Source organism: Gossypium raimondii, chromosome 9 (assembly GCF_025698545.1).
Source record: "Gossypium raimondii isolate GPD5lz chromosome 9, ASM2569854v1, whole genome shotgun sequence".
NCBI lineage: Eukaryota > Viridiplantae > Streptophyta > Magnoliopsida > Malvales > Malvaceae > Gossypium > Gossypium raimondii.
The window spans coordinates 38,874,466-38,885,979 of NC_068573.1; the positions used below are offsets into that span (position 1 = coordinate 38,874,466).

General features: G+C 35.8%; 1 protein-coding gene across 1 annotated transcript; it reads right to left on the minus strand.

The window, feature by feature from the left end:
* Nucleotides 1-5,842: 5,842 nt before the first annotated feature.
* Nucleotides 5,843-11,013, minus strand: LOC105799546 (uncharacterized). Its single transcript, XM_012630176.2, has 3 exons — nt 10,613-11,013; nt 9,854-10,517; nt 5,843-7,008 (listed from the first exon to the last, which is right to left on the minus strand). The coding sequence occupies exons 1-3, from the start codon at nt 10,945-10,947 to the stop codon at nt 5,950-5,952; spliced, it is 2,058 nt and encodes a 685-aa protein (XP_012485630.1). The 5' UTR covers nt 10,948-11,013; the 3' UTR covers nt 5,843-5,949.
* Nucleotides 11,014-11,514: the final 501 nt, after the last annotated feature.

An 11,514-nucleotide genomic window follows, 5' to 3' on the forward strand; every position in this document is an offset into this window, starting at 1 on the left:
TAGACTAGGGCATCCTTGTAAAAATGTGTTGCTCAAAGTTTTACAGAGTTATAATCTGTCATTTGATGTGAATAAAGAAGAAGTTGCCTGTGTTGCCTGTCATCTTGGCAAGGAGCACAAACAATCGTTCTCTACGTCGACATCTCAGTATTCTGTGCCATTGCAGTTAGTTGTTGCCGATGTTTGGAGGCCAGCCCCAGTTCTCTCAAATGGCTTCCGATATTACGTGATGTTTACTGATGCATGCACCCGGTATTCATGGGTTTATTTCCTGCACAAAAAGTCTGAGGTTTTGTCTGTGTTATCTCAATTCCACAAACAAGTTGAGCGCACTCTTGGAGTTCAACTAAAAATGCTGCAAACGGATGGCGGGGGTGAATTTCAGTGTCTAAGGTCGTATCTTATTCAGCATGGAATCGCTCATAGGTTTACCTGCCCGTATACCTCAGCTCAAAATGGTATTGTTGAACGCAAACATCGGCAAGTGGTTGAAACTGGTCTCGCCATGCTTGCCCATGCATCTATGCCTCTGACTTACTGGAGTGATGCATTTAGCTGTGCCATTTATCTTATTAATAGACTCCCCTCTGCCCCTCTAAACTTTGTCTCACCACATGAAAAACTTCATCACACCAAGCCTAATTACAGTTCCCTTAAGATTTTTGGGTGTCTATGTTTCCCTAACCTAAGACCATACAATGCTCACAAACTACAATTCCGTTCCACCCCCTGTACCTTTATCGGTTACTCATTCACTCACAAAGGATATCGGTGCCAAGATAGCACTGGGAGGATATATATCACCCGACATGTCACCTTTCATGAAAGTCAATTTCCCTTTAAGACTGTCCATACAAACACTACCTCATGCAACAAACCAGTGTCAACCAGCTCCAAACTTCTAATTCTAAGATCCAACCCTTACCAATCAGCTCTCTCTCCGTCACTTGCTAGGTCCACATTACCTACTCTCACACCTTCCCCTATGTCAACCAATTCTTTACCTGCCCAGTCCACAATACAACCCCCTTCTCCTACACCTTCCCATAATTCCCCAGAGTCAAACATTCCAACAAGTTCTCCACATTTGTACCCTGTACCACAAAACACCCATCCAATGCTTACTCGCAGCAAAGATGGCATATTCAAACCCAAGGCTTATCTAAGCAGTGTAGGTGAAAGTGACGCTTCTGCAATTCCCACTAGCATCCATGAAGCCATGGCACACTCTTACTGGCGTGATGCAGTTCAAGCCGAGCTGGAAGCTCTAGCTCGCAACAACACCTGGAGTCTCTGTCCGTTACCGCTACATCGTCGCACAGTTGGATGTAAGTGGTTATTTAAAATAAAAAAGAAGGCTAATGGCACCGTTGATCGGTATACGGCTCGTCTGGTTGCCAAAGGTTACTCTCAACATGCAGGGACAGACTTTCGAGACACATTCAATGCCCAGTCATTCGAGCAGTAACCATCAGAACGGTTCTTGCTGTAGCCACCATGAAGAGATGGCCTCTTCGGCAGATAGACGTAAACAACGCATTCCTGAATGGAGAACTATCTGAGGAGATATTCATGGATCAGCCGCCGGGTTTTGAAGTTTCAGGTCCTAATGATCAGCGACTGGTATGCAAGCTAAATAAAGCTCTATATGGGCTGCGTCAGGCTCCAAGGGCCTGGTTTCATACTCTCAGGCAGTTCTTGGTCAGCAAGCTGGGTTTCCGTGCGTCCAAAGCTGATCCATCGTTGTTCATACGTAACACTGAAAATAGCCAACTTCTTCACATGGCCTATGTTGATGACATTGTCATCACAGGCAATTCAAATGAAGCAATTGATAATGTCGTCCATCAACTACACGATCAATTTGCGCTCAAAGACTTGGGTTGCCTTAATTTCTTTCTTGGTATTGAGGTACAGTACACTAATTGCGGGTTGTTCCTCAATCAGAAGAAATATGTACAAGAGATTCTATCAAAAACGGGTATGACAGGTGCAGTTGCCACTCCAACACCTATGGTTAGTCTTCCTAAACTTACTGCCGCTTCCCCCGATCAAAAACCTGTTGACGGGCAACTCTATCGTAGCACTATTGGTATGCTTCAATACCTTTGTGTTACACGACCGGATTTGTCGTTTTGTGTTAACAAACTCAGCCAGTATATGAACTCCCCTAATGAGTCTCACTGGAAGGTTGTTAAACGAGTTCTTCGCTATCTGGTGGGCACTTTAGAGCATGGACTGGTCTTTACACATGGGCAGTTTCAGTTGGTATGCTACTCCGATGCTGACTGGGCGTCTTCTGTTGAAGACAGGCGTTCAACTACAGGCTACGTGGTGTATTTAGGGTCTAACCTCATTGCCTGGTGCTCAAAGAAGCAGGCAGTGGTTTCATGGTCATCCTCTCGAAGTGAATATCGCAGCTTGGCCAATTGTGTTTCGAGTTGGTATGGGTGCAAAGAATCGCTGAAGTAGGGGTGTCACTGGAACAAACCCCAGTGATCTGGTGTGATAACACCTCCACTGTGTCTATGGCCGCAAATTCGACTCATCATGCAAGAGTCAAACACGTGGAGATAGATCAGCACTTTGTTCGCGAGAAGGTGCTTGAAGGTCAGCTTCAAGTCAACTATGTACCCTCGGTAAATCAAATCGCCGATGTACTTACTAAACCTGTTCCTCTCAAGTTTTTTGCTGGTTTCCGACAGGCTCTTCAAGTCTCAACACGAAGCTCAGCTTTCAAAGATGTTCACAACCAGGAGAATGATAGAATATAATGACCGTTAGTCTGTTAGGCAGTTAGTAGTTATTCTGTTAAAGAAGCTAACAGCTTAACAGCTACTGCTATAAATACTGTATCAAGTCTATTCTAAAAAATGACAAAAAAAATAGATGTATATGCTTTGTTTAATCTACAAGCTATACTTTAACACAATGAAGGGCCAATCAAGAAAAGAACTTTTGCCTTCACAGAATGGAACCGAAAAGAAACTTCCGAATGAGATTGAATTACTTAACACAAAGATGCTAGTAAATGAGATATTTATGGAGAGCCAGCTAAACTGAAACTGCCAAAATGAGATAATTTACTCTATAAGATGTTAGCTAATTTTATTTTGCTCGCTTCAACAGGTGAAAAGGGCTTTTGATACAAGTCATCCTGATCTTGTTGAGCTTGAGAAAGCAAAGAAGAAGCTGAAAGTAAGAATATGATTCACATAGCCTGAATACATTCTTTTTATTGCTTAGTTGTTATGACCACAGGCTTGAGGTCGAGTTATGGGGAGATTTAACAGAAAAATCAGATCCGACAGAAGGGTCTTTGCCCGTATTTCGATTCCTGGTTTTGCCTATGGTGATGGAACTCTAAGGGAGTAGCCTACCCTAGAACTCTATGAAAGTTGCCTACCTTAATTTACTGCAAATTGAACTTGTTTTATTACTCGGTAAATTTCCCCTTAAATAGAGGTTTACAATAAGAGCAACCCTAATATCCTATCATACTAGGAAAGTTTTATTTAAGCTAAAATGAAAGTTTAGGAAATAAAATGAAATCAGGATCCCAAACCTCCTTCTTAGTTATCTCTTTTATTCTAATGATTCTTTCCTTTTGTAACATCAGTACTGCAAGTTTAACCATTATATCTAATGCAGGACAGGAACAAGCACTCATCAATGCTATTGTAAGGCTTGCTGATGCATCTGATGGTGAAAGTGGTAATCAATATGTGTATACATAGTGATCTTTTACGTGATCTTTTCTGTAAAATACACATAGTCCATCGATGAATCTTATTATTGCATTTTGTTTTCTTTTGTTCTTTTCCTCCATTTGATTTGGGAGGAAAAGCTAGCTGCAAGTTCTTGTTCAACATGTATTTATTTAGTATTTTGCTATTAATCATGTAAGTGTTTCAGGCTACCGACCAAATCATCACATTCACAAATGCCGAATTATCATTCTTAACATATCGACATTCATTCATACTTTATTACAAGTATATGCACCTATTCATCTACTTGGCAAGCAAGAAATAACTCATTTATAAGCATAAAATTGTCGAATGGGCAAGCAACCCATTAATTCACTAAACTACTACATATACATACCTCCAACATATATGGTATCATATTCAAAATGTAAGCATTTCTTAAGACCAAAACTTCAAAACCAACCCTAAGATCAACTCAAGAGATTAGATATTTATCATTTGTTATAAACGCAACAGAAACTATACAAGCTTGCTGAATCGAGAGTTGAATTTTAGATATTGCCGATCACCTTAAGACTTCAAGATCTATATTATTTGCACACAAAAATAAACAAATTATACGCTGAGTAATAGGGCTCAGTGATACAAACATGATTTAAATCAATAATAAAATAGAAACAAGGTACCAAAAACACATAATATGATACACAAATACTATCTACATCATAGTTGTATTACTAGTCTCATAAACTAAACATCACAATTTGTGCTACTCAACACGTGATATATCAACATTTAGTCCTTATACCATACATTTCAATTACATGAATAATATAGCATAACACAAGGGTCATTGTACTTTTTCATTTCATTCTCAAATCCATTGATTTGTTATACAAATGAACCGGCTCTCAGGCTCGTGATAACTAGATCATATGACATTTCACATTCCATTATTTATTGTTTAAACATCAAGATACAATTATACAATTCAATATCCAATATCAATAGCAAAATATATGTTTTCATAATCCCTGATAATCACACACAGACTCAAGATGGAAACACGAATCATCTAACCATCACACTAATATATCCGGCACCCAGTGCCTCATCGATACATCTAAAGTATAATATGCATGTTGAAAAAATCCGGTTTGAAAACAGTTTTTTCGGACAACAAAAAAATAAAAATTTTAAAAATCGAGTTGGTTTGTAATATTCATAGCAATAAACTTTTTCTTGAAATAATACCCATGCTTTGAGCGAGACGGATATTAAATGTTCCTGATTTTCAACCGAACAGTCTTCCCCACTATTCTCATATCACGAATCGTTTCGAGTGTGGGCTCGAATACTTACGAATCAAACACAGAATCATAATTTTTTTTTTTTACTTTCAGTATGAAAGTAAATCTTTTTCTCTTATACAAACCGATAGAATTGTTATTCCTAAAAAATAAAATTTATATTTATAAATAAATTCTCACTAATTTTGAATAGAATAACAATATCTCAAATTTTTTTTGTTTTATATTAGATTAATGAGTACACATCTCATCCCAAATTATAAGGATTAGTCTAATATTGAAATTGAAAAGTGTTTAATACCACAAATTATTATTTAATATGTTTAGATATTATTAATATCACAACTGTATTATTATTTCTTTTTATAGTATCGTATTTTGGTTATATAGACAATAGGTGCCGATTTTATTAAATTGACCAAATAGGCTACTTTTTTTCATGATGTAAAAAAAATGCCGATTTTAAAGAGTGTGTGAAAATGCGTCCAACTAGACAAACATTCTACACATTTAGCAGAAAAATTTGTCCAACTGAGTGAGCTTTCTATTGACATGTTAGGAAAAGCACGCCCAATTGGACACATTTTCTTTAAAATTTTTAAAAAATGCTTCTAATTAGATACGATTTTCTAACATGACAATTAAAAGCTCTCACTCTCTCTAAAAGCGACCTATTTTCCTAAATCTTAAAAAAAAAAAAACTTATTTAACCAATTAAAAAAAAATTTGAGATATTTAACCTATTTAGCCTCATATTTTGTATTCTTTTCAATGTCGTGGTTTTGCATAACTTTTTCTATAATCAGATGACATTCTCCACCCTGCCGCAAAACAAATATAAATTCATTGAATAAAACATAATTTAACCGCCTATGATGCTGAAAAAATATCTTACAACAATACTAAAAATGGAGTACTCAAACTGTCCTTCATTTTCTTGAACGCTTCTTTGCCTGTCCACCACCTGAATGGTTCTCAACAGCTTCCCTTCCCCGCTTACCAGGAGGAGCTGATTGGGTGGCAGGCACTCTTTTAGGCGGTCTTCCTGTACTCCTCTTTGCCGGACTCGTTCTTTTTCCGCCAGAACGTGTCCGTGGAGTCGGAGTTCGATCCTTCTGTTGGTCACCTTTGCTGCTAGTGCTGTTTTTCTTATGCTCACCTGCATCTCCTCCTCCTTTACCCTTATCAGAACTAATCACACCCTTCAGTGTCTCTGTCAATGGCTCATTACCGGATAAAGAGCTCCTCATTCTATTCAAGAAATTCGCTGCACTTGGCTTTTTTGAACTAGCAGTTTTGCTGTTGCTCTTCTCCTTCTCACCACCCTTGGATTCCGAGTTATCATTTGAGGATCCACCTTTGCTTGAAATGGCAGCATTGGCATTGGTACCTGAATTCTTGTTTGTGTTTGTGTTACTCCGAGCCTTTGCATTTTTGCTTGCTTTTCTTGAACCCGAGGCCGAACTTTCTCTTGTTCTCTTCTTTGCTACAGGACTTTCCTCAATGGATTTATCATGCTGCTTCCAACCTAGAGCTGGTTTCTCGTTCATCAATGAAGCTAGCAGCTGCCTTTTTTTCTCTTGCCCTGAAGATGATGTTGACGATTTGGCAGCAATCGAGCTGCGTTTGCGACAAGCAATCAATGGGACTGATAGTTTAGGTTTCATTGACAAGGAGAGTGACAGTTGAGGTTCTGGTTTCAAAGGCATCTCGGATTCAAGCACCCTATTTGGTGATTGTTCTTTGGGCAATACACTTGAATTGCGAAACTGGGCATCGATCTCCTTTGAGACAAGTTGTCGAAACTCAATAGCTGCAGCGTATTCTGAGGATTCCTTGCCAAAGAAAATGATGGCATTGGTTAAAAGCAACAGCAAGTCTCTAAAGAACTTGCTTTTACATCCTGAATACCAGCCTTCTTCAACCCTCAAGCCAATAGTCTCTAAGTCAAGATGTTGCCGGATCAAGTTTGAGTAATCCGGTGTTTTCTGCAATATTGAAATTTAACCATAAATCACCATCTTAGCACCTAATTGTGTTCTTCAGTTGCCTAGCATTAAAATTAATTTTATAGAAATTGCAACTAACGGGAGCACATAGGCTAAAGACAGCAGTTTAATTCCACAGCACACTCAAGCTTTTGTTTTTATTTGAAGACCATTATGAGTAACAACTAAAGATTTTGGTTCATGCAACTACTTCGTAAAAAAGGACATCCTTCAAACATCCAACAATTACCGGATTTACAAAAAGAAAATTTCTTATTTATAATTGCCACCTAAAAATCAAAACCAAAACCAAAACAAAAGACATGTATCTAACTCATACCTTTCCCCAATCAACTAAATAAAAACTAAACCTAAGTGGCATACATAGGTTGGAGTAGGGCGAAGTCAGAAATTTTTTCTAAGAGAATCGGAATAAAGTTATATATTTTTATGAGAGATAAAATATAATTCCACTATTTTATTAGCTTATATCTTTATATTTATAATTTTTCAAGAACTAAATTAAAATTTTATTTTTTGGAGGGTTAAAAGTGCAAATTTACTATATACAGACTTATAGTTTTATAAATTTTAAATAATCAGAAGTGCAATCTCCCATTTTAGGGGTGGCGCCACCGCCCCTGAGCTGGAGACTGGGAAAAAAAAAGAAAGGCTTCTCCAAGTTTCTTACTGGGATAAGATAACCTAACCACCATATTTTTTTAGAACAATTTACGTGCCCAATGGATTTTTTGTGCCTTCACACAACTCATTACCCCTAAAAAAAATAATGCCAGGTTTACAGCAAGAGAATGGACCAACTAACAACTCTTCATCGGGTTATCAAATGGACCCTCAGTTCACTGCTTTCCTTCCTCCTAACTCTAAATAATGCCAACATTAATATATATATAAGCTTAAGAATATGGCCTCTGAAGTTAAGAATTCTGGGTTCTTTCTACGAAATAGACAACGTAACTTTATGTGACAATTAACAATAATAAAATTTATATAATGAGATTTAACAAGGTTCAATAATATTAATCACGACAACACCAATCTCCGGGCCAACCTTCAACATTCTTATTTATTGAGAAATATGCAAGGATGGAACCAGCCAATGACGCCTAGATCATAAATATAATATATGTTTTTTATTTTTTACCAAATTTAATAACACCGACATCTTTCTACAGTATAGTAAAAAATATAAATATTAAAATAAACCACAATTCTCCATTTTTTAAATAAAGAAATGGATATTCTTTTAGATTAAAAAGTAGTTTAAAATAAATAAATAAATAAATTGTATTTAAATTAAAAATACAACTTAATTTTTTTATAATTTTTTATTAATTTTCCAACACATTTGACTCGTGACATACGACTAAAAAGAACAAAAAAAAATTCTAGACAAAAAAATCCCTTAATTCTCGGAAATTATAAAAGAACCCTAATCCTACGCATGGGCCAAACCAACATCTCTGCAGCTCATGATATTATTCACACGAGAAAGACAAAGAATGAAAGGGATTTTTTTGTCAATTCAAACCACTAAAAAACTAGTACCACCCTGTTAATCTACGCTTGCATGCATCTATAACATTCTTTTAAGAAAAAAAAAAAGAAATCCTCATTACAGGTAGCTCTAACCTAAACGCGCGAAAAAAATTCAATTATTCCCCCACATGATCAATAGGTTAAATTCTAAGTTCAAAATTTAAAGTTTAATTTTGTTTTAAGAATTTAGTTGTAATATTTTCATATTTCAAAATTACAAGCGAGTAGTTAGAGGCCCGATCCCTTAAAATAAAATATTTTCTTTTAGCTCCTTTAGAGTTTTTGAAATTTTAATTAGTAAAAATAAAATTAAATTTTAGTCTCCTTAAAATAATAAAAATTTAATTTAATCTTTTAAAAGTTATAAATATATAAACTATTAAAATAATAAAATTTAATTTTTATTATCACAAAAATTATAATTTAATTTCAGCCAAGCCAACTAATTACAATGTTATTTATTTTATTTTATTTTATTTTTTTTGAATAATTGACTGGGGTATTATAATAAAAAGGAAACACAAGAAAAACAGCCCATAACATTACTGCACTAGGCTGTAAACAAAAACATAGGCTGCAAATTAAACAGCCCATAAAGCCAACCGACTGAAATGTTCAGAATTTAAAAACCTAATTCAATAACAATAATAAAAGTAGAAGAAACATAGAAAAACCAACCGTCATTTCCCCAATCACATTAAATTTAACAAAAAAAATTAATAATATTTTAACAATTATATCTAACTTTTAAAATCTAAAAATAGAGATTAAATTTTATAAATAAAAATCTAGCGACTAAATTCATATTTGTGAAGAATATAAGAAGCTATGGTATATTTTAACCTAATTAATATTAAACTAAGCCACATCTTATGTAAAAAAGTTATATAGAAACAAATGAAGTTTTTATTAAAATGGTTGCCTTATATAGGTTCTATATAAAATTAGAAAAGATAAAATTCCACTAATAATATATTATTTTTAATTAAAAAGATTGTTTAATATTTTTCTTTAATATCCAGCTATTTCAAATTAATAAAAAAATCAATCCCCAAAATCAGATCAGCTACGATCCATATATCTTCAAAATCACCAAACCTAACTCTGCCGACACGTCATCGCCTGATTGGACCAACAATATTTATAGGAAGATGCTCTATATCTAACCCACGTAGAACCAATCAAAATCTTCTTGTTATTTTTTTTCTCATTAGAAATAGTAATTAAAATATTTTTTTAAATTAAACTGATATTTTTTAAAAATATATAGAATATTTTGTTTTACCTGGCTTTCGAGTCGGCGCTCGAAAAGGGAGCCGAGCTTATGAGACTGGAAGATCTCAAGGAACTCAACCAACGGCTGAGATTCAACGGACACCTTCTTGATGGAGGGAGATTGGTCCAATTCCCCATTATCCGGTTCTCCCGGTTCAGCATTTTTCTTTTCCTTCCCGGACAAGCTAGCCGAGCTCTGTACATCGCTGCTCTCTCTATTAGGTTCTTCTCCCTTAGACTCGGCCACTGACTCCGGTGAATCACCGGTTTCTCTCGGGTCAACTCGCTTCGAGTTTTCAGCTGATCCCTTCGCCACACTATCACAGCTCCCGTTGCACGAAGCTTCTCCCTCAGGCTTCACGCTCTGCACCTCTTTCCCCGTTTCACCTCCATCCGGTTCGACAGGTTCCGGTTCATCTTTCGCCTCGTCAGGTCCGGTTCCCGGATCTTCCTCCTTAGGATCTGTAGAGTTCGACTCGTTTACCGAACGGTTCTCCCGCTCGGACTCTTCCCTGCTGTTAACGGGCCGTCGGGTAATATTCTCGGTTTCGTTTTCTTCCTTTTTTTCACTTCCCTTTTCTCGCTCCAGATCCGATTTTTCAGTTTCCTTTCCGTTCTCTGTCAAGCTCTGTTCTCTCTCTTCTTTTAATTTCTGCACCTTCAATTGTAAGGACCTGTAAAATAACCGAGCAAAAATATCGATTTTTGGCCCCGAAATGATAAATAATTTTAATATTCTTATAAAAAAATTGATTTAGTAATAATTTACACGATGGAGAGATCATATTGTTGGACTTCGCGGCGTAGTTCAGCGACGCGGAGTTTTCGGAGCTCATCAAGCCAAGGAACGGCGCTGGTGGAGATGTTATTAGTAGTTTCATCATCGTCACCGTTTTCAGCGAAACGGCGTTTAAGGTCTTGAAACTTCTGTTGACAAGAGAGAGGAGTAAAGAAGAGGTGTTGGAACGTAGAAGTACGTTTCTGTAGTTCCATAGCAACGGAGTCCCAACTGTTGCTACCGTGACGATGAACGGCACAGGCAAGTAAAAGCTCCTCCCAGGTACCCCATGTTTGTTTCTCGGGAAAGTTGTGGGGTTTAGCCATGAAATAAATAAATAAATAAAAGAAGAGAAGGAAATAATATTAATAGTATCGCCTATCGGTCAGGGTGACGGTTTAATAATAATAGTCTCTTTTTGCGAATAAATAAGTATTTTTTTTCAAATACGGGAATAGCTAGGCTGGTACAATTTCATATGTATTGTAGGTTCAGATAATCTTCAATTATCGTCTCATACATTTAATTTTATTTTTTATTTTTAGATTTAACTAATTACTAACATCATCAAAATTTATATTAAATTCACTATTATAACATTTTAAAACAATAATAAAAGTTTAACCGTGTTAATTAATAGATTTATCTTTTATATTCTAAAAGTATTAAGTTATTGAAAATAAAAGTGGAAAAATTCAATTCTAGATATATAGAAATTTAAAGTATATTTTTTTTGAAGTATTTTTGTTTCTTTTATAGATGAGAGGTTTTGGTTCTAATGATAAGTTCGAATGTGCGGTGCGGTGCGGTGTATTTAATTTATTTTTTATCTCATGCTACAGTATCGTTATAGTATTTAATTTTATTGTCACCATTATTTTTACACTATTTAC